The 22,872-nt window shown below is 39.1% G+C and overlaps 1 protein-coding gene across 1 annotated transcript in view; it reads right to left on the bottom strand.

The window, feature by feature from the left end:
- Window positions 1-3,199: 3,199 nt before the first annotated feature.
- The window catches only part of LOC101173740 (neurocan core protein), a 37,999-nt gene continuing 18,326 nt past the window's right edge, over window positions 3,200-22,872 (bottom strand). Inside the window, exons 13-21 of the mRNA XM_078934884.1 lie at window positions 19,224-20,342; window positions 14,996-15,112; window positions 11,322-11,435; window positions 8,921-8,972; window positions 8,663-8,769; window positions 8,380-8,462; window positions 7,223-7,367; window positions 5,505-5,687; window positions 3,200-4,259 (exon numbers count right to left, since the gene is read on the bottom strand). Coding sequence (XP_078791010.1) covers window positions 4,132-4,259; window positions 5,505-5,687; window positions 7,223-7,367; window positions 8,380-8,462; window positions 8,663-8,769; window positions 8,921-8,972; window positions 11,322-11,435; window positions 14,996-15,112; window positions 19,224-20,342 — 2,048 coding nt within the window. The 3' untranslated portion in view covers window positions 3,200-4,131. The remainder of the gene's footprint in view (window positions 4,260-5,504; window positions 5,688-7,222; window positions 7,368-8,379; window positions 8,463-8,662; window positions 8,770-8,920; window positions 8,973-11,321; window positions 11,436-14,995; window positions 15,113-19,223; window positions 20,343-22,872) is intronic.

Below are 22,872 nucleotides of genomic sequence, written 5' to 3'. Positions count from 1 at the left end.
TCTCATTTTAATTCAAAAAACATGTGTGAACGCATGGGAATGAATGAACATCAAACTTACCAAGTTAAATGAGGCAAAACTGAATTATTATGTTAAATTAATTATTTCCATATTAAACTTCTGCACCTTTTGTGACACAATACACCATACATCTTTTTAGTAATTCTGAGGGGTCGTTTTTTTAATATTTATTGCCAAAAACACTTCTAGTAAAAACAAATGCAAAAAATAATGGGCCGAATATTCAAACTAACATTCTTTTTGCATTTAGATTTTTTTATTGATTCCTGACTTAGTTGCCAAAGTCAATACAGCGTCTGCACAGAGCAAAGAAATCGTTACCAGAAGGTAAACCAAGTGACAACAAAGATTAAACCAAATGAAAGCTCTTCACAACTGTTGGAAATAAAAAGTTCACAAATACATAATTGATGAAGCTTTGAAAGAAAGCAATTGGAAAGTAATGATTGTTAAACAACAGAAAAAGGAGTTCAAAAGTAGTGGTTAGTATTTTACAGCTGGTATTAAAGTATATGACAGTTTTTCCCAATTCATAAAACACATTTTCTGAAGCTTTAGACCAATTTAACCAAACATCGAACACAATTTTCAAAATATTGGTTAATTATACAAAATACTTAAGCTCACTTTGAGGTCAAAATGAAGACTCTGTTGTCAAAAGCTACACACACAGCAAACACAACACAGCAAAACACCAAACACGATTTTCAAAATGATTTAAAAGCTGCATTATGTGCTGTATTATAAGCAATCATGGGGTTGTCCACCATCATGCCAACCTGGGGCCCCACAACACTCACCCGCTCCTCATTGTCCTAAATGTCCTGAATGCAAGATGCTCTGTTAGGGCAGCATGATGAGCATGCCATCCATGTTGTTTTTTGGGACAATGTGAGTTTTCGCAGAGCCCTCCAGGTTACAGAGTGGTTCAGTATGAACCAAGGTTTTATCAATCTTTGGCTTCCACCATATCCTAAACCCTATTGAGGAATTCTTCTCACGGTGGTGGTGGAGTGGAAGGTATGTAAATGCCAATCTTACACCCGGGTAAATCTCCTGGAAGCCATGGAACTTGCCTGTGGTATCTTAGGTGTGGAGGCATGATACGCCTAAATACGACGTTCAGTGTTTTTTCCCCTGTTGCCTGGCCAGGCAAAATGTGGCCTGTGATGTGAATGAAGTCCTGTGGTCTGACCCAGTACAGAGACATGAGGCTGTGGCTGATTAATGCACTTATTTGTATATGTTTGTACTTTATATTTACTTTTGCACAAGTAACAAGCGCTTCTGTGCTTTTTCAAGTGCTACGTGCAATTGCACAAGATTTCTGTCCTAAATGCACAGGTTTTCTGCAACATGCATTTAGCCTACAGTCAACAACAAAAAAATGTTTTCTCCATCTTAATGTCATGAACATTGTGTTGTCTATTTTTCTACGTAGTGTGTAGTTACTGTTCAATGTTGCATTTTTTAAGTTTGACTGACTCGGGACATGATTTCAAAACAAAGTTCATTTTTGAGCACAGATTGAACTGTTTTGAGGTGAGAGATTTTTGTATTCCAAGAAGAATCTGAGGTTTTGTGATTTTAGTTTGAAAACTGGGTTTTGTGTTCACAGTTTTAGAGCATTTAGAGACCCGTTTAGAGAAAAGTAGAGCAGCTTTCAAGAAAAGTGTCTCTAATTTAGGGTTGACATTTAAACCGGGGTTCCTCATGGTAATAACACAAACCAATATATTGTCAATAACTATGGCCTGAATCTCATCAGAAATTCTTGTCTTCTGTTTGGAACCAGGTCTTGGGTGCAGGCTCAGGTCTTGGTGTTGGTCTTGCTCTGTTATCCACTTTTGAAAAGCTGCTAAGTTGTTCTAAAACTGTCACTATATTCACTGCAGTTGCTTTGCAACAAGTGTCTTCAGGTTTGATCAGTTGTGGGTTGATGGTGACTGCTATGTTGGAACAGAGTTTGAGTTTTGGCAATTTGTGTTAACTTTTTGCATTTTTGTGTGATGTGAATGCCAACTGGTCTTTAAAAATGAGAATGTGTCATGTGTTCTTCAAAGAGTAGATTAGAGTTTTTCGAAATTGTGTGTTAACTGCAAATTATGTTTCAGGTTTAGATGACAGACTGATTTTTTTCAATAAAAAGAATTAAAGCAGTTGATCGACTGGTTTGGAGAATGGACCTTTAGCAATTGAGAAAACTGTAATACATGGCTGACAAATCAATACCAAGACTCAGCTAACTTTGTGGTGATATGGTACAGCCCAATTTTTTACATAAATGGATAGTATTTAGATTATATTTCATTCATTAATAAATAACAGTGTAAACATGGGGCTGACACAAAAAAACGTTAAAGGTCAGAGTCCTGTGCCCTACAGAAAAGGTCTGTATAGCCACCAGATTAAATCTGTGACAGTTCTTAAAAACCAGACTGGCTGATCAGCTGTATTGACTTGGGTGGAGCGACTGCCGCCAGCAAAAGGTGTCCCATTAGGTAAAAGGGTTGACCTGACAAAATGAGTCCAGCTGAAAAGATGGATATGAAGCTTACATTTGTGGTCTCCTTCCATTTTTGGGGGTTTTCTCATTGATTTTTCTACAAAAAAAACAACAAGGTAACCCTGTGGAATCTTCCACCTTCTGAGGGCTGCAGACACTTTCATCTGCTCAGAAACTGGTCTTTGCAAAGCTTTGAAGCCCCAATCTTCATCTTGTGTGATGAAGAAACTCTGCTTTATCTCTTCTTGCTCTGCAAGAGGGAGTCTAGTTTCATTTTTTATTTTCTTTTTTTGATGAATAAAAGTGTTTTGCATTTGCTTTGGGTTATCTTAAAGTTCAAGAAGGAAAACTGTAAATGTATTGCAGTCTTTTTTTAAATCTGAGTAGAGCAAACAAAGAAGTCGGTCTAGTTTATAAATAGAAGAGAATCAAATTCAACATTCAATGGGAGTATATGCATTTAGCAAGAAACTGTTGAAAGAACTTAATGCTATTGGTACAATGTGTTAGCATTAGCTTCAACCTTCCTATCAGTGTCATTAAGCTGTGGAACCATTATAGGGCAGAAAAGAAATCTGCTGCAGTTATCTTGTAACTAAAACATAAAGAGGATCTGGATCTGAGGTATTGCAGATATTGCATCAGCTACACAGAAAATAAAACAAACAGTTGTTCCCATTCTTTTAAATTCACTTTATTAAGAACGGAATACAACAACAGGACAAAAAGTCACAAGAACACCAAAGAAAGGGGAATGACTGATCGAATATCAAAAGGACCAAAGACAAACAAAGGTGACATCCTACTATCATGTAAGTACAGCCGTGCAAAGGTTGAACATGTTAAGCAAATCTGATACAATCAAGCATTTATCTCTAGTAAGTATCTTATTACTCCACTCTCTTAATCTATGATAACAGGTTCGTAGATGGTTTATTTTAAAGGATAAGGTCCGTCTCTTGATCTGGCATCAGCCAGCAAAACACATCACAGTATTTACAAAAAAAGTATTAGAGAGAAAGAAATGGTTCACTGTGTTACTGATTGACTTTTGGATTGTAGAAAAATGACACTGGCTCTCTTGAGTGTGAGTAAAAACAAACAAAAACACATGCTCACTAGCAAATGATTCATAATAAATAGTAAAATCACAAAAACAGAAAGTATTAAAACAAAATGTTGTCAGTAGAAGAAAACAGAGCAGCTACTCAAACGCTCTATGAAAAAATCCACGGTACACACACACAAACACTTCTTTTCCCCGCCATCCAGAGCTGGGGTTAGGGTGAAGTTTACAGTCTGACATGCATACAGTCACTGGTGCCTCCACACTGCTGTCAGTACAGACCAAGAAAAGGTTACAGTTTGCTATACTTGTGGAGACTCTACGGAGACTTTAGGAAGAGTGACAAGAGAATAAGTGTTCACATGGACCTCGGTTAAAGGAGGTTAAAACAACAAAACCTAAGGATCAGCTGCAAGTTTAAAGATTTTTGTTAAATCAGCAGGAATAAAGCTAAGCATAGAGTATAGAGAGAGGCATGAGAAGAGATAGGAGTGATATGAACTACTGTCTGTCTTCAGGGGTTCTGGTTGGCATTGTATTATTTGGTTCTGTAGTAGCTGTGGCCGTCCCCTCTGGCTTTGTTGCCCTCCCTTCCGTGTCTCCTGTTCCTGCGGTGATCGTGGTGCTGATTGTGGTGATGGCGCCGGTACCGATGAGAACGTCGAGCTGCAGAAGTTAAAGAAATGCTTTGTGAAGTGGAAATGTGTTACCGCTGCCCCAATTACAGGAGTAAAATCTCCGACAGGTGTAGGTAGAGCAGCCAAAAAACTCTACTCAGGTAAAAATAGTAATTACTTTAGACTGTATGAGTTTTATACTTAACCATGTAAGTACTGATTGCACAAAATATCTGATGTATGTTGAAATTCTGTAGAATCATGCAGAAAGAAAAATGTGCATGTAGTAAAAAGTATGGTGCTGGGACATTACTGGATTGCATTACTGAAATACTCTGTAAAAAGATTCTTTGCAGTATAGGAAGTACAGTACTATGAAGATAACAGTTGTTTAAAGAACCACTCCTAGGAAAATTCTGTTTTTGTGTCTTTTTTTGTTGAGGGAGGAAATATAGAAAGAAAAATAAGCTCACATTTGCATTTGTGAGTATTTCTTTATTCAAATTGTTGTGAATCAGGAGCAGACAAAAGTCGCCGTTTGAAAAAGAGTTTATTTGTGATGTAGAAAATATGTTGGACGGGCCACAACATTCCTATCCCAAGTTCTCAGCAACACGAAGGGGAAGAGGGGGTGGAGCTGCGCCGCACCCATTTCTGCCCACAACTCATAGGCAAATATCTTATGAACTACTGCTGCTCTGCAGTAAATGTGTCCTAGAAAATGACAGCTTTTTATTCTATTTTAACTGAAACAAGCGTAATCATAAGTAAAAGACCACTGGGAAGGCTTTGAAAACAGCTCAGAAGATGTTAAGAGTGGGTTTTTAAGTAAATGTAACTGATTACATATAACTTAGAACATTGCTCTAAGATCTATTGTGGTATTTTGCTGGATGAATATAAAAACGTAAAGTTATATATTCTAAATTCAGAGCAAAGAACCTTAAAAGGGTCAAGAAAAAAGGCATTTTACAAACCCACACAGAGGCATCTGCCTGAACAAGGACAAAATCTGGGCTGTAGGAGGACCTCTAATCCTACGCCGCATATTTTTTACAGAATCTTATAGATTCATGTGGAAATTTTGAGGTAGAGTTAGAAGTACAGATGGGAAATGTGGACTTCTTTAAGGAAAAAAATGTTTTTTTAATGGTTTTGTGCCACTCCTACTGATCCTAGAAGTTGCATTGCTTTTAGACATTCTGCAAAACAATAAAGCTTGATTGTACACTGCAAACACTAGAACGATTTTTCATTAAGCCTTTAAATCAAAGTTGTGAAGTTGCCCACTTACACTTTGTGCAGATGATTCTGGGTCTTTCCCAGCTTCCGTCGGCCCGGCATCGAACAGTGGGGATGTGGCGCTGAAAGAACCCTTCAGAGCACTGGTAACGCACCACTGAATGGATGTCATAGTGGGATCTCCTCCGGCCTATCAAGTGAGCATTCTCCACTGCTGGAGGGGTTCCGCACAACACTGCAAGATCATTCGAAACAACAACAGAACTCAAATAAATAAGCTTCTAACAAAGTCAAGCTCAATAAAAAAAAGCCAATAATACTGTTTAATATTGAGTATGAAGACTTTAGCCAACGTGTTGCCTGAAGATGGCAGACTTGCTGCTGTTTCTGATGGATGGAGGCGTTTTGAAGCAGAGGGGGGATATTTTTTTTAAACAAGGACAACAGCCACGTAAACAGAAACCCTTCATCCCATTCTTACTCCTAGAGCCTCTGAGTGTTTTCTGTATGTTTTCCTGCTATCCCATAAGCCCTCGCTGCATTTACAGGGATGTCAGAGAGAAAAGACTTCAGGATGACTTTTGGTCAGTCTGAATATCCCCTGGATGGGGGTGGATCAGTCCACTGACTTAGGGTGTATTCAAACTGGAAACATTTGGTCCACGTAAAGTGAACCAGAGTTCATTTCCCCCAATAATCCAGAACACATTTTCAGTCTGAATACACCCAAGCGGACCCTGGCCTGAAACCAGGAACCACTCTCTGACCCATCTTTGGAAGTGGTCTCGGTTCGTTTCCAATCGGACTGAGCTTTGAAATTCCTCAGTCTGAATACAATCCAAACAATTGGACCAAAACGGCCACTGTGGCTGGTCACATGATATAAACAAAGTAGGAATATAGCAACCAATGAGCCACAGACATATGTTAAGCAACGATTGTCGCGTTATCAAAGAGGAAAAAATGGTCCAACTCCCTACTAAAAGAACATTTATTTTGACACAGCTGAAAATTCCTATTAAATGCTTTTCTGTGTCTCTTTAGGTGGCACGGACCAAAAAAGCGAGTAAAAAGTGTTGAGCCTGACATTGAAACAGACATTCAAAATTGGTGAGTGAAATATACAATTTGAATGAACTATCCCAACAAGGATTGCAAAGAGCAGGACTTCAATTGTTTCTGCCTCTAGTCGCTTTGCCCTGCCTTGTAATTCCTGACCAATGAGTGAGGAGATCTTTAGTCATATGTTTTTTATTTTCTTTGGTCCAAAACAGGAGAGGGCACTTGACTGCAGTCCTGAATACAGACCAAACGCAAGGTTCAGGACTCAATTAGGACCTAATTAAGCTGACTGGGTCTGTACCAAAGGATTTTTCCAGTCTGAATACACCTTTAAATACGAAAAAAAATCGAATTAGGATTGCTATTTCTCTAAAGAAAAAAAAAAAAGATTCTATTACATTAAATCACAAATTTTACTTAAGTGTTTGTCAACACTAGAGCAGCTGTTGCACTAACCATTTGACATTTAGCCAACGACTAATTTTTGGTAACAATTAAGTCTTCCTAAGGGCAAAAACAAGAGAAAATGATGAACACCAATAACTAACACAAGGCCAGATGGTCACACATATGCAGCCAAACTGTCGCTCCGAATGAGATCATTTTTTGGCTTTTTCTTGCTTTGTCAAACAAGGAACACAAAGAAAAAGTTAAGATCGTGTGACTCTATCATGATGACTTCTGTTGGCTCTAGAAGCGTGACAGTACCTGTGCCTTTTTTGCAGACATAAGGTAGATTGTAGTTGCAGGGGACATCGTTCCACTTGCCGTCCTCGTGGGCGATGGTCACCACGCAGTCCTCGCCGCCTGCAAAGAAGTTATCTGGCTGGCTCTCCCTCCAGTTCTCATAAACCTGCACAGCAGCATTCACAAACAAAACAGCAAAGGATTTACAGCTACAGTATAATAATAGTTTTGTAAAAATTTAGCGACCTTTTTGGGACATGCACTCCACAAATTGTTTTATCAACAAAAAAATGGAAGACAAAATATGATTTTGCACATAAAGACTTTATCTTAGACTAATAGAACACAAGTTCTTTAAAGTTTGACTAAAACAAAATCCCTCTGCTATTAATTACACTTTTATTCAAACTGTTGTGTTTACATCCAAGCACAGGTGCAAAACTTACAACAGAACAGTCAAAATCAATATACTAACTCACACTTACTCAGCCCACTGACAGATTTTGTTTAGTCAAAGTCAGCTGCTATTTTCAGTCTTCATGTGCAAAATGCAGCATTTCAGGCTGATCCTTCGTTCTGTGCTCAACATGAAGGAGTGATGCAGAAGGAGCAGCTGTGCTCCAAAGTCAGCTTAATAACAGCCTTGTCAAACAGAAATGACATATTTATCTATCTCTTTATCATATTTTCTGAAGTAGAATTAAATGTCACATCTTTGCAATCTCCAACCAACCCCTAAAGGAAGGTGACAAAGCACCAAATTTAAGCTTTATGAAAGAAACCAGATGACAGTGAAATAATAATGCAAATGGATATACAGACTTCTGCTATATCAATCTAAACATGCTTTAAGCTTAAAAGAAAAGAAAGAACATTCCTTTGAAAGACAGACAAAGAGCTACTTCCCACACATTATTGATCAGTTATTTTAAATGGGATTACTTTTGCGCAGTGAAATAAAACATTTTCATTCAGTGAGTCTCCTGCCGTAAAAATGCAGACCTTTAGTCCAGCCTCTCAGCATAACTATTTCTCTTTGGGTTCTAACATTCAAATAAGACTTTCAAACTTTTTTTAAATCACTTTTGTAAGCATATTTTTAATTTAATCAATGAATGATCACACTTTTATCAAACAGAGCTTTTTTCAGTATATGCTTGGATAAGAAGAAAACAGACCAGATCGTTGCCATCGGTCCACTGAAAGTCTTCCTCTACTGTGCGATCATTTAAACCAATCCAGGCGTTGTCATGACCAAGACCTGGAACGAGCAGCAGTGCAGTCACACATCAATGTTATCATCCCAGCTGACATGTTGTTTGCCTCCATGTCTTCATATATTTAGTTTAAATTCAAACTTCTCTTCATGATTTATTCTCTCCACATCAGGCTGTACTCAAGCAAATGAATCCCTTTTTTCTTCAAGGTTATTTTTGACAAGTCATTGCTAATCCTGCGTACCGTTGATGAACTCCTGCTCATTTTTGGAGAGGACACTGCTGAGGTGAGCACTGTGTTCTCTGCAGTCTTTCTCTGCATCCTCCCAGGTGTGTCTGTGGCTGAAGTATCTGTGTGAGAGAAAGCTCTTATAAGAATGCATTGTTATTATATAATCAAAATAAACTGCCTTGCTGCTGTAGAACTATGAGCACTCATGAATAATTTAGAGGTTGTTCCTACACTTCGCTTTTTTTAATAAGCATTTCTAAACTTTCCTACCTGTAGCAGTGACCATGAAACTTCCTCCAGCCGTACTCACAACCTTCAACATCTATAATGGAGGAGAAGACATGATATTTTAAATGCCTTCTTCCTTAAATTGCAGTGAAAGATGAAAGAAGGAAGCGTTTAATCTCATTTGGTAAATCAGGATTAATGTATGTGCCTGCATTATCCTAAAAAAGCTAAATACATGAATTGCAATTAAATACTTATTTTCCATTCACAGCGCATGCAACCCCCTATTTGCACTATTGATATTCATTAATAACATCGAAGCCTGCGCATTCATTTACAGCTGCAAAGGTTAGATATTCATTAATCCTCATTAATGCAAACATAAAGCATACACAAACGAGGGAGGTGAGAGCTGGAACCACTCAGGTGGTGCATCCACAGTTTGTGTGTGAGCGTTTCAGTGAATCTGCACATAGATGAGAGCGTGTGTTTATGTCAGTAGAAAGAAGCTCAGCAGACAAATCTCCCTGTTTTTTGGTGAATTATGGGCACCCAGCCTGATGTCTGAGGGTTGATTGCTGCTGCATGCCTCTTTGATTAGCTTTTCAATATTAGACTTGCTGAATCAAAGTACTGCTGGCTTAGCTGAGGCTATATTTGAGGAGCTTTAGATGTGCCTGCTTTGTTTCTTTGTCAAAAATTTCTCAGTTTCACATTTATTCCCTCTAACATTTATTTTTTACTGTTGCTTGTCTCCCTATTTCAATTTTCTTTTCTATCAGTGCTTTCCCATATTTCTCTATTGTATTTATTTTGAATTTATATACATTTCCAAGAAATCAGATGTGTATTTTGCTGTTTTCTAGTCTCACAGTGGATTTTGGAAATAGCTTATAGATCAATAATCATCAAGTCATTTATTTTTACACAGAGGTGCTCCAGACACGGGCTTTGTTTCCTACACCTTCAAAAAGACACTAGAAAAGACGAAATTTGAACGCTCCACTCCAATGTAAACCATGCTTTTGGTGTTTTTTTTAACATGTTCTTGAGTTGTTTTTTTTGATGATGGAGGAAATTTATAAAGAAAAATTAAGCTTAAGATTGCATTTTCTAAGTATCTTTTTAATCAAATTGTTTTGATTCCATGCTGCTTTAAAAAAAAACACATTTGTGAGGTAGGAAAAACGCTGGGTGGGCCTGAAGTTTCCTGTTTGGCTCCATTCTGATGCATCAGCTTGACATACAGGATCCATATCCTGTATGTCTTCATTTCTTCATCTTTGAACTGATTTCTGGCCCAAAACTGTATTGCTGGATAGCTCCAAATTGCTTGACATTTTTTTGACCCCCTAATGTTAGATTGGTGGTGTGATGGGCTGTAAGCTAGCAGTAGAGAGTGTAAAAAAAAAAAGATGATGAGAAATGGAAGCTGGCTTAATCTGCACCAACTGTCTCACCCACAACTCTGAGAAAAAAATTCTAACGAACTACTGCCGCTCTGCAGAAACAAAGTCCTAGAAAACAACATGTTTTTTTAACTTTGGCTAACAACAGCATAATCATAACTAAAAGACTACTGGGAACGCTTTTAAAATAGATCAAAAGATAGAGTCGGACTTCAAAGAAACTCGCCACCGTAAGGAGAATAATTTTGTCATTTTCACAATAAACTGTTTTTCCTGTGTAATTCTTTCCTTTTTTCTCAAGTTTCAAATACTTCCACCTCTTCCTGTCTGCACTGTGACTGGCTGCACAGAGGTTCATACAGAAGCCCAGAAATAAGAAAAATATATTTTCGGTCAAAGTGTGTGTCGATTTTTGTTTGTTTGCTCGCATTGTCTGATATAAATAGAAGCATTCCGGAAGGTTCATTTGGAAAGGCATCATGTTTGTCTGCACCAAGAAGATGAAAACCTCACAAGAAAATGCAGAATGTGCCTCAATCTGTCAGCAGAAGCAGCTAAATGTGGTGCCAGTGCCTCTGGCTGCACAGGAGGCTAACCCTATAAGTTCTTGATTTTTAATTGGGTTAATTATTTGATGTTGGGAATTGCACCTAAAAAGGTTATACAGCCCAAACAAAGGTGCAGCATATTTTCTATCCTGTGCTACAGGCAGAAAAATTATTTGCACTGGTTACTGTTGTTCACACAATGGGGTGCACACATTCAGCTCTAATCAGTATTTGTTATTTTCCCAGCACATTTGAAAAAAAAAAAACGCCATTAAAGATGCAGCGAAAAGTGACAATGTGTGATATTTTTATGACATACAGCACTGAGAAACAGCAAGCAGCAGTTATTTACCAGCAAGAGTCAGATGACTCACAATCTGAAGCAATTTTTCAGCCTATGTGGTTTCATCCAATGCACAAACAATCTGGTTGTATTTCATGCGATCAAGAAGTAGCATCTCTCGGCTGCAATGCTCTGCTTCTAACCTTTCTCACACGTGTCTCCTCCATAGCTTGGCAGGCAAAGACAGAGGAATGAATCAATCTTGTCCACGCAGGTCCCTCCATTTTCGCAGGGTTCAGACTGGCAGTCATCTACATCTGTGAGGAGTAGAAAAAAGGGCAGCTGAAGTTCTCATTAGGTGTCAAATTGAAGTAATGTATTCTGCTGAAGTGACCAAAAAAAAAAAAAACTCCAATTCACATTCTGACACAAAATGAGTTTGTTATTGGTCCTGCTTAAAAAATGGAAATGTGTCCCTGTTGGTGGGCACATTATCATAATTCAGGTTGTGAGGAGAATACAGACAGCTCAATCACTATTACTTGGTTAGCCTAATTCTCTTGCAGGAAGACTCTTTTAAAGGATCTCAAATGTTAGTAGCCCAACTCTTCTTTTAATAACTTCTCTAATTTTATCAATTGTCTTAATTTACAAATATGAGATTTAAAAGAATTCTGCCTTTCCTTCAATGCAGTTACAGTGTAAATTGGCTGGATGAGTCAGTGGAGAAGTTGAACTTGACCAGATGTTTTGGTTCAATCTGGTACACTCTGACCCCGCTGAGGGAGGCTTTCTGCAGAAAGAGAAGTCCAACTAGCTCCAGGCCTGTTGCTCTGCAGCAGTCTACGCTCTCTAACCACTCTGCAAAAACCGCCGCCGACGGGAAGGTTTCTCTGCAGGGATCGATAAGTATCACTCTATCATAGTAAAAGGAGGGCACGTAATCTTCACGGCAGTGGATTTTTTTGGGAAGCTGGAATAACAAAATACACCCCAGGACTGCAGAAATCCATTAAAACTCACAGCAAGAGTGAGAAAGGAAAGCTGCTTACAAGCTCAAAGTTATTTCAAAGTATTTTCCATACATCTTAGTGGATATAGGTCCAAGAAAATTCGGCGAGCTAAATGGGTTGGGCAGATCAAATTAAAAGGACCTTTAGTTCTATCAAGGCTTTTTTTACGTTTCATCAACAGACCAAGTGCTGGAAGCAAAATAGGTCAATATTAATTACAACTCATGGTCGGAAAAGTCTGCAGCTTTTGTAGTGGTGTGACAAGATTATTCTTGAATCTCTCAGAAGGCAGATTTTCCAACTTTACTTCTTGCAGACACTTCAAAATCTTCAAAAGTTTGCTCTGACTTTAATCTGGCAGCAGAGTTTGCTTTAGTGGTTCATGAAAACTTAAGCTCTTTAAAGATGGATGAAAAAAAAAAGTAAAGGCTGTTTATTTAGGGACGATGTACGGAAAAATCTGAGATTTAAATAATATTTTTTGCCTGCAGGGGTTCAAACAGCCTAAAAGCTGTGATCATTCAGTGTTTGTGAAATATAAAAGACGATCTTGGTAGTAAACTCTCAGAGGCAAGGTTTTTCTGATTTCATTATCTGTTATAGAAAAAAAGCATCATTTGCCTTTATTTGTCGTGGAAGTGGATGTCCAGATCATTCTAACATAAAAACTCACAAAAAAATGTAAAGATTTAAGTAAATCCAAAAAGGTCAAACTGATGAATCTAGTGGAGAAGAAAAGGTTTCATTAGGGTTTTAAGTTTTAACAAAAAACAGACATAAGAACGGTACAGTTCAAATAAAACATATATTAGGATGTGCAAATTCATAGATGCAAGAAAAAAACTGCTTTCGTCTCAGTATAACAGCAGTTCCTTTTTGTTTGGGATAAAAAAAAATGATGCTGTATCATTGTGCAGAGGAGAAGTAGCTCCCCAGAAAGGTAATGATGCAAATTCTCCGAATCCACCACAGGGTGTTGGAGCACGAACATCCATCAGCTGCTAGCTGTCAGTTTGATTCTGTGCCTGCTCCTTTTTTTCTACTTTTAGCACCAAAAAAAAGCTGTGAAGGACTTTGGTTGGGAGGAAAATATGTGAACTAAGTGTGAACTGTTAATTATTTAACAAAAACATTTCTTTGAAACCCTTATTTTATCCATCATTGTTATTTATTAAATAATTCACCACAATATTTAATTATGAGTCAAAAGATTAGAAAGAAAAAAAACAGAAATGCAAAATAAAATAAATCCATGTACATGGATATAGATTAGAGAGCAATGCATATATCCATGCATTGCTCTCTAATCTATAGCAATAAGTCTTGTTTTCACACATTCATAGTGTCTTCTGATGAGCAGAAGCTGTTCAAGAATTCAAATGTGTGAGTCACATGGACCAAAGTCAAGAAAGAGGAGGTTTTATGTAAAAATAATATTTTTTCAAGGATATTAACAGTCTCTCTTTTTCTTACACTTAGTTTAATTTCTTTTATTTGAAAAAACGCATTTAATCATTATTGTGTTCAAAGAAAAGTTTCATTAATGCTACGTGTCAACATTTTGCAGGTATTTTCACACAAGTTTCTAAAGTCTTATAAAAAAAGGGTCTGTAACAGTTGAAAAACAGAGAACACAGTTGATAGAAAATTTAGAATAATCAGATGAAGCAACAAGTGCCTTGAGACAGCAAAAAAAGCAGCTTTTGTTTTCTAATGTTGGCTGCCAACAGTCAATGTTGTCTTTTTATTCATTATACCAAAAAAGGCGATCAATGTCTTATTTTCTGCTAATCTTGATTGTACTGTGTAGTTGTTTTTTTTTGTTTTGAGTTTAGGTTTTAATCAGTCAGCGCAAGTATGGACATAAATAATAAATACCGGTGGAGAGATCTGATAAAGTTTGAATGGAAAAGCAACATCTGAGCCTCTGTAGACAAAAATCTATCTGCTTTAAGCTCTCATTCTACCCCATTCAACAGTCCTAATCCAGCAAGAGTTTTCCATCAAGCTAAGCAATGGTAGTGTGCAATGGCCGATTGGCAAAACAGTTAAAGACCCACTTCAACGAAAGTCGTGTTTTTGGTGTTTTTAACATATTCTTGTTGATTTTTAATGAAGAAAAATTGAAATCAAAATTGCATTGTTCAGCATGTCTTCATTCAAATCATAGTGAATCAGGAGCAGATGAAAAAATGTTGTGAGCTAGCAGGAGAGCATACAGTGTAAACATATTCAAGAGGAAAAAGGGGGCCGGCTTACGCTGCACCAATAGTCCTGCCACAACTTTTTATATTTTTATTTTTTTGGCTGAAAATTGCACAATTATCATTAACACCACTGAGAACACTTTTACAATACATCAAAATATGATCGTAGTCGAGCTTTAACAATCAAAAGCAAATTCAGCCTCTTGCTATATAGAAATTATATCACCTTCTTAGCCAGATTGAAATCTATAAAGGAACTTAATTAACCAAACCAAACTGCTTGAGTTCATCCTAATTGTTCAAGAGGTTTAACTGAGTGTAAAATAAAACGAGGGCTCCATAAAACCTTTGTGCTGGACATCCGCTCAAACTAGTGTAGTTTAATTTTATTTATACTCTACCAATAAAAGACAGCATTGTTTGACCCAGATGGGCTATAGCCATCTTCCTAATTTAACATCTGACAGCAACCTTTGACCTTCTCCTCCATTAATCCCCCACACTCTGAGAAGGAAAAGACGGCCTCGGAACAGTCAATTTGCCATTAGAAAACCTTGCTTCTGTGGAAATCGTCTGACCCCCGGGTGACTTCATCATGTCAGTGTCTCTGTGTTTGTTTGCCTTCTGAGAGTGCGTATGTGTGTAGGCATCCCTCACCGATCTCACAGTTCTCTCCGGCAAATCCTTGTGGGCAGTAGCAGCTGTAGCCTGTTCTTTGAGGAAGGCACTTTCCTCCATGCAGACACGGGTTTGTCACGCAGGGATCCACTTCAACTGAGACAGACAGACAGCAGGGGTGGGGGGTGGCGTAAGCAGGGTTTAATGAGTGGGGGGGGAGAGGGGGGGAGAACGTGCAAAAAAGAATCAATTAGTGATTCTGAGGATTAATTCTTCCCCTAAGTAACATGCATCTAACATTACAATTGTCTCCATGGTAATGCTCAAAATGTTTGCAATACATTTTATCAGATCTATTTAAAATAATGCCAAAAACTAAAAATGCATGAATATATCTCTTAAACAAAAATAAAATCAGCCAAAAGACCAGCTTCTGCTTTTGTATTTTCACTTCAACCTCTGCCTGTTTGATCCAAAACCAATGTTTCAGCCCTGCCATCCACTTACAGCTCAGTTGTCATGGTAACCATATGGAAAGCAAACCTCGGCTCCCTCCATTGGTTGCATTTAACAGTGTGAGAACTTCAGACATCAGCCCACCTCAACAAAAAATGAGCAGACCTCCTGCTGAGTGCTTTGCCCTCTCATGTCGCTCCCTAAGTGCTCACATGTGTGTGGTCTCTTTACACAAACATGCATTTCCATATCAATTGACACACTACCACATGCCCCCCCCCCCCCCCCCCCCCCCCCCCCGAACTGCTCATTATAGTAACTCATGGTCTTTGAAAACCCAGACTTGCTCGGTCTTTGTTCCTTGAAACTAACGTCTGTTTCAGATGGCCCACATGTGCAGGTTTGTGTGTTTGTACATACATGGTGAGATGAGCAAAAATCAATACCTCAGCTATGATTAGGCCTGAAATTGAATTCTTTAATAACTAGCATGACTGTGTCATGCTGCTAACTGCTGAATGAAAATCATGCGGCTGCACAGGATAAGAAAGAGTTAAATGACAGAAAATTGAGGCTTTTCAATCAGAATGACCCAAGGCACTCTCAATAGCCTCAACTCAGTGATGAATCTTTCATGCCTCTCTTGTCTATGTAAGCTTTCAGTTCTGCTGAAGTAGGGAAGGCGTGAAAAGCAGCCATGCATTTTGTGTAACGTAAGTCAGCCGGGGGCATTTGCACCTTTTATATTAGTCAAGGTCACGGCGTGTCAAGAGAAATATCAACTGGTTCGACAAGAAGATTTACCAAAGTGTGTGTGCGTGTTAGATAAACCTGGTGCGATCTGCCGTTCATTAAAGCGAGTGGTGCAGAAAAATCAATACCCTCAGAAGGGGCTGACATACTGGACAGTCCCCTGCTTTGCACACCACCAGCACAAGCAAAAATGAGCTAGAAGGCAGCAAAATCCATCTATTAAGTTTGCAGAAACTGGACAAAAATGCTGCAACGATAGGTTTCTTGTAAGGATGTTAGGAGGAAAAGTCTGGAGGGCTCAAGGAAAAAAAATTGAAAACAAAAAATTATTGGATCCACCCTAAATAGAACCAAAAGTACTTATATGTGAGGATGAAGACAGAGAATTTGTAAAGCCATGAGTGAGAACGATGTTGATCTCCGGTTTATATATTTTCTCCTCATTAAATTGACTCCTAAAATGCTTGGGAACCAGCGAAGAGAGGACTGACCTCCACTGCCGTGAAGCTCCAAACACATAAGATTGAACTGGAGCTGCAGTTCTTACATGAAAGAGAAATGGAACCTGAAAGCTATTATTCAAGTCCCATCTCCTGCTAGTGCATCCATCCACCTTTGCAGTTTGTGAAGCAAAGATATCAGCTTGTGTTTGTGTGTTTATAGTCCTCTGCTTGCATGGGTCCAAGGTCTAACAGTCAATCAATCAACACTCATACGGAATAACCAGTAACCCTGATGGTTTCCCTCAGCTTCATGTCGATACAGTTTACAGCAGTTTTCCATCAGATTCCTCCTCACCTAGTGGGGGTGTCACCATCCCACATAGACATGAGCGGCTTTCAGAGGAGACAAAAATAAAAAATGACAACGGAAATAGGTGATAGAATGATGCCTTGGGGGCTTTTATACTCAAACATAGAAAGGTTCCGATGCATTCACACAGCGAAGTTAGAAATAAATGGTAAACCAGGTGGCAGGCTAGGAGCTTCCTTGAGATATACAGAGCTGCAGACCTAATCATCTGCTGTGATTGGTGGCAAACATGCAGTCTCTGCTTGTGACTGAGTAAAAAAGGGCATCTGCCTGGGGAAAAAACACTCAATTGTTTGATTAAATCAGCCAGTGGCTAGGTCGGAGAAGATGAAAAAGCCCTCTTAAAATAGTTTTTCTCCATCAATATCAAGCTCATCCATAATCAAGTATAAAATAAGACGTAATTCTTGCAGATATACAAGTATATTTGTGCTTTTCTTTGTGTTGAGTGACTTAAAAATACATGTAATATTTATTTTAGCAGTATTAGCAGTGATTGGTCAATAGGGAGGTCAATTTCTGAAGTAAGTGGGGGGGTTTTTACTCCATAAAAAATCTATAAAGTGTGAATTCTTTTGGGTTTTCAGCTTTCATGTAATGATTGGGTAATTTTGAGAGCAAAAGAAAGTTTATCTAACTTGTACAACTTTCAGTCACCTTTAAACAGATCACTGACGTTTAATCTGAAGCAACATTCAAACAGCCCTCAGCAACTTGCGTTCAGGTGGCCACTTCCAATCAAAAGTATACGTAAACATGTAAATGCGTTTTTTGTGCTTCTGAGCTCAAAACTCTTGCGTAGCTACAAAAATTCTTAATACTATTTTTGGGCGTGAAAAATGCTCATCCTGAGTCGATACAGGATGTTGGTCAAACTTTGACCAACCAGGGACTCTTTTTTTAATTCAATAGAGGGCCAAACGTTTGAAAATTAATCATGGAGGAGAAATTGATAATTGCTTTTGTGCCCGGATGCAATGACACCAAGTCTTTCATATATCGGATTATAGCTGTGAAAGAAAAAGCCTGGAGCAAGATTTGTGAGATTTCCTCCGCTTCAACATTCCTCACCAAGACTACTCAAACTGTAGGTGATGGACATGCGCTACTATTGGGTAGCGACAGTACGGTGTAAACACCATGTGCTTAACGCGTTTTCTAAACGCTCATTCCAGAACGGGCATCACATGCCCAGTGGGAACATAACAATTTTGGAGCACACAGAAACTTTTCTTTTTCGAAAACGACTATTGTCAAAAATTATACAGTCATCTGTGGTTGTTAAATTTTTCTCTTTGACCACATCTATAAAGTAGTTAAGACAGAAATACTGAGTTTTGGCTGTTAGAGGTTTAACGAATGCCAAATATTAAAGTTTGTATTTTACTCTACTTATCAACAGAGAATGGCTTTTCCCTTGGTGCCAGGATTAACAGAAACTTGGCACAACATTTTGGGTGCTGGCAGATGCTGAAATGAAGGAGAATTGAGTTGAGTGGAAAAGATCACTGAAGCTCTGGGTGGTATCTGATTTATTACCAATGGTTTTACTAGAAAAAAAATGTTCTCGTGCCACATTTTTTAGTGGATTGGTTCATGCTTGTACTTCCTTAGTTACACTCAGCAGATTCATTTTATGAAGGGCACCATACAGCTGAGCTTGGAGGATTGCAAACCTCCTCAAAGATTGAAGTTACGGATATAAAAGCTGCATTTTCATTCTTAAGGGGAACTCAGAGCGGATCGTTGTAGACATACTCCAATTGAGGATGTTTCCCCTAGGTGGCGTACTTAGCTATGGCTTTGATTTTTGGTTTATCCTTGTCTGTAGTTCAAATCAACCAGAGTTGGAGAGGACCAGTGGCAAAGGTTCTGCATTATTATCAGAGACAACAGTAGGTGTTTGCATTTTGCCCACATTGCTGCAAAAAAAACTTCTATCTTGAGGTACTTGAGGGTTCAAACGATGGGCGAAGATTGTACATTTAGATTTTAGTTCATCCTAGTTCCACCCAAGTTGCCATGGAAACCAGAGATGACATGCTCTGTAGAGAAGAGAACTGTTTTTCTACCTTTCTATTGCGTTTGATTGCCCCAGTCTTCTTTCAAGGTTTTGAGCTTGTATTCTTCACAGCATGTCATTCTGAGCATCACGTATTAATCAGATGTCAACCTCATGCTGTGAAATATGAGTGTGATTTACAGGGAAGAGCAAAATGCTGACAGTATCGAAAAACAGACTAACCTGTTGGACTGAAAGTTGTGGTATTGGCGTTCAGTCCTCCTCTACTTGCTTCTTCATCTATATTAACAGGTAAGAGAGCTCCTGAGCCAACAGCATGGGACCAAGCAGGTTCCTCTTCTTCTGGGGCTCCTGGCAGTGACAGAGGATAAGCCTGAGAGCTGTTCACATCTACTTTCTCCACTGGGACCAGGTGAAGAGGCGTGAAGGAATTAGTGGAATTGTCCTGTGTGTCTGCATTAGGAGTTGAAACCAGTCCAAATGTTTCTGTCTGTGTAGGGGGAATTGATTGAGACAATGAGGGAGAGAAGGATAATGGCTGGGATGTAGATGGAGCCATTTCTGTACCTGGAAAGGAGGAAGGTGGAGGGGGTAAGGATTGGGATTCTAGAAATGATTCAGACTGAGTTGATTGAGAGGAAGATGCGGATAGTGAGGTTGATGGGAAATAAGAGGAGGACAGAACTGAATATGACTTGTCTGAAACTGACTGGGATGAGCTTTCTGATGCAGCTAAAGTAGACTGGTTGTTGGATTCTGGCATGTCTGTCCCAGTTGTAGTTATCAGCGTGGTTTCCAGAGTAGTTGGAGAGGAAGTGGTGGTAGCTGTGGTGGTAGGTTGTCCTTTTCTATGACCCCTATCTCGGGATCTTTCCCTGGATCTTTCTCTTGGTTTGCTTGTTTCTGCTGGTCGTCGTGACACTTGAATCTCCCCCTTCGCTTCTGCACCAGCTTCTCCACTCCCTTCATCCTCTGTTTTTTCCTTCTCCTGTCTTTTCCCCTTCTCATCTCCTCTTTGTCTTTCCTCCCCTCTGTTCTTCTTCCCTCTTCCTCTTCCTCCTCTGCCACTGGCCCTGGAGGTCACTGTTTCCTTCTTCTGCTCAGGCAGGGTGGTTGTCTCTGGCTCCACTCTGATCCAAGTTTCTTTGCTAGAGAACAAGATTTCGGGGGTTGTGCTGGAGACGTTAAGTGTATTCTCCCAGTTTTTGATGGCCACTGTTGTTACAGGATCACTGGAGGAAGCAACAGTAGATGCCAATTGAGAAGGGGACTCCTCACTAACTGGCGAAACGTCCTCCTTTGAGGGACTGCTGAACCATGAACTCCCCCAAGAAAACAGGCCTGTGGAGGGCACAAAGACAGCAAGATGTTATATACATGACACTGCAGATAAGAAGATAAATACAAAAGACATCTTGAAAGGATAACTCCCTGATGTAGTCATATTGACTTGAGTTTAATTCACCCAACTCACCCAAATTCTAAAAAATGGACAATTGGATGGAGCAAAGAAAAGTTCACCAACCTGTCAATCAAATATTAACACTCCAATTGACACTGGCTTGTATATATGGAAATTTCTAATATATTTTAAAACCAGCCTCTGGTGGTAATTTGAGGTACCGTACTTGAGGTATTTAGAAATTAAAGGTGGGGGCTTGATTGCAAACAAGTCAATGAAAAGACAGTTTATTAAGAATGAATTTTATTTTTTGCACTTGACATCTAATTAATTCTATGAACATTTCTTCTTTAGGTGTGCTCTAATAACTATTAAATGTCGTTGCCCCATTTCGGAAAAGCCAGGGTTTGATGATGTCATTTCCTAACAAGATGGCAGCGGAAACTCATCTAAAAACTTAAATCAGGTCGTCACAAACCACTCAGGACAATAGGCTTCTTTTGTATCTTCTAAAATAACTGGTAGGGCATCTTACTTTTGATGATCAAACACGCTAGCTCTGCAAATATTTTTAGACTGAAAAAATAACTATAGTGAATGTTTTAAAATAAAATAAAAACTAACTCTTTTTTATTTGGTGCACAATTGTCGGTAATCCATTAAGTGATGAGAAAAAATTGAGACAGAAATCAATTCAAAAGTACCTTTTACTATACACTATAATGTATTTTTTCACAGTCACGGTGAAAGTCATAATAAAGACAAATCACTTAGTGAAGGACTTCAGAGGGAAAGAATATGAAAACCTAATTGAACGCTGAAAGAAACATTTTCACACATCAACAAACTCGGAAAAAAGAAGTGCACTGCTGTCACAAATTTCCTCAGAATTGAATCAGCAGCTCTGTAACTCAGCAGTGGTAAACACTGAACCTGCTCTTTGAAAACGCATTCATACACAGTGGCACCTGTGGGAGCATTTGGACAAACATAATACATAGAACATAATACAGATAACACAGTATTTTCTATGGTGTGATCACCTTGTAGTTTTGTTTTTTTCTTTAAAAAAAATGTTAATTATTTACCATTTATTTAATTTAAGTTTTTTTGGACAGCTCTGTTTCTCAAAAATACCTGATTCTTTCATGAATGTTTTATTCGGTTATAATACTCCTGCCATCTTTTCTGGCAACATATTTGACCCTAGTGAAACACATTACATGGCTAAAAAACGTTTAGAACATTCTACGTTGAACTACGTTGACACCTCAGCAAGTGACCACTTTCGATGAAAAGTCCATGCGTATGTGTCTATATTTGCCAGCTCAGTGGCCTTGTTGTAGAGTGTCCGCCCTGAGACTGGAAGGCCATGAGCTCAAATCCAGGCCGAGTCATGTGTCTGTCGTGTCTGAATGTGTCATGTGTCTGTCAGAAATGTGTCTGTAAGCTATTTGGTCGGCTAGCCTCTCAAAGCAATAAAACGATGACTCCTGGCTTGACACTCAGTCTTAAAGGGTGGGATTGGGGGTTTAAGCAATCAAATGGTTCTCGAGCTTGGCTGTGTCTGCAGCTCACGGCTCCTTGAGGGGATGGGTCAAATGCAGAGAACAAATTTGACACAACTAGCTGTGTAACAATTAATGGGACTTTAGCTTTAACTTCAGGTGTCCACATTCAAAACTCTTGCATTCACATGTTTCTACACAAGTTTCTACAACCGTTTTCAGGCTCATTCATTCATTTTCTATTCCGTTTTTGTCCCTTTCGGGGTCACGGGACCAGAGCTGCTGGAGCCTATCCCGGCCACTTGTGGGCGAAGGCAGGGGATGCCCTGGACAGGTCGCCAGTCTGTTGCAGGGTAGAATGTCCACAATCACACACCCATTCACCCTCACCCTCACGCCTATGGACAGTTTAGAGTTGCCAATTAACCTATGAAGCATGTTTTTGGATGGTGGGAGGAAGCCGGAGACCCCGGAGAAAGCCCACGCATCCACGGGGAGAACATGCCAGTTGATCTTTTTCAGGACCCCCCAGCCGGGCCTTCTTGCTGTGAGGCAAGAGCGCTAACCACCGCGCCACCGTGCAGCACCCATTTAAGCTCCCGTTTTAAGGCTCTACATACAAAATTCTCTGCCATTGAATGCATGTTGAAAGTTAAACATGATTGAACTTTGACAAATCAGGGACTTGGATTTGGCAGTTTGAAAATTGGTCATGGAGGAGAAATTAATAATTGTGGTTTGTGCTCGGCCAGACTTATAGAACACTAAGTCTTTCATATATCTGAATAGAGCTATGAAAGACAAGCCCAGAATATTTTTCACGAGATTTGCATTTCGTACCAAGCTTCTTCCAACTGTAGGTGGCGGACATGTGCAGTCTAGTGTGAACACTATATGCTAAACGCTGTACAAGAACGCGTCACATGACTGGTGTGAACGTAGCTTTAGAAAGTCAAAGTGA

Source organism: Oryzias latipes, chromosome 17 (genome assembly GCF_053564925.1).
Source record: "Oryzias latipes strain Hd-rR chromosome 17, Olatipes_Hd-rR_3.1".
In the NCBI taxonomy this organism is placed as follows: domain Eukaryota; kingdom Metazoa; phylum Chordata; class Actinopteri; order Beloniformes; family Adrianichthyidae; genus Oryzias; species Oryzias latipes.
The sequence above is the reverse complement of the archived record's forward strand: the minus strand, read 5'-3'. Positions and strand labels throughout refer to the sequence as shown.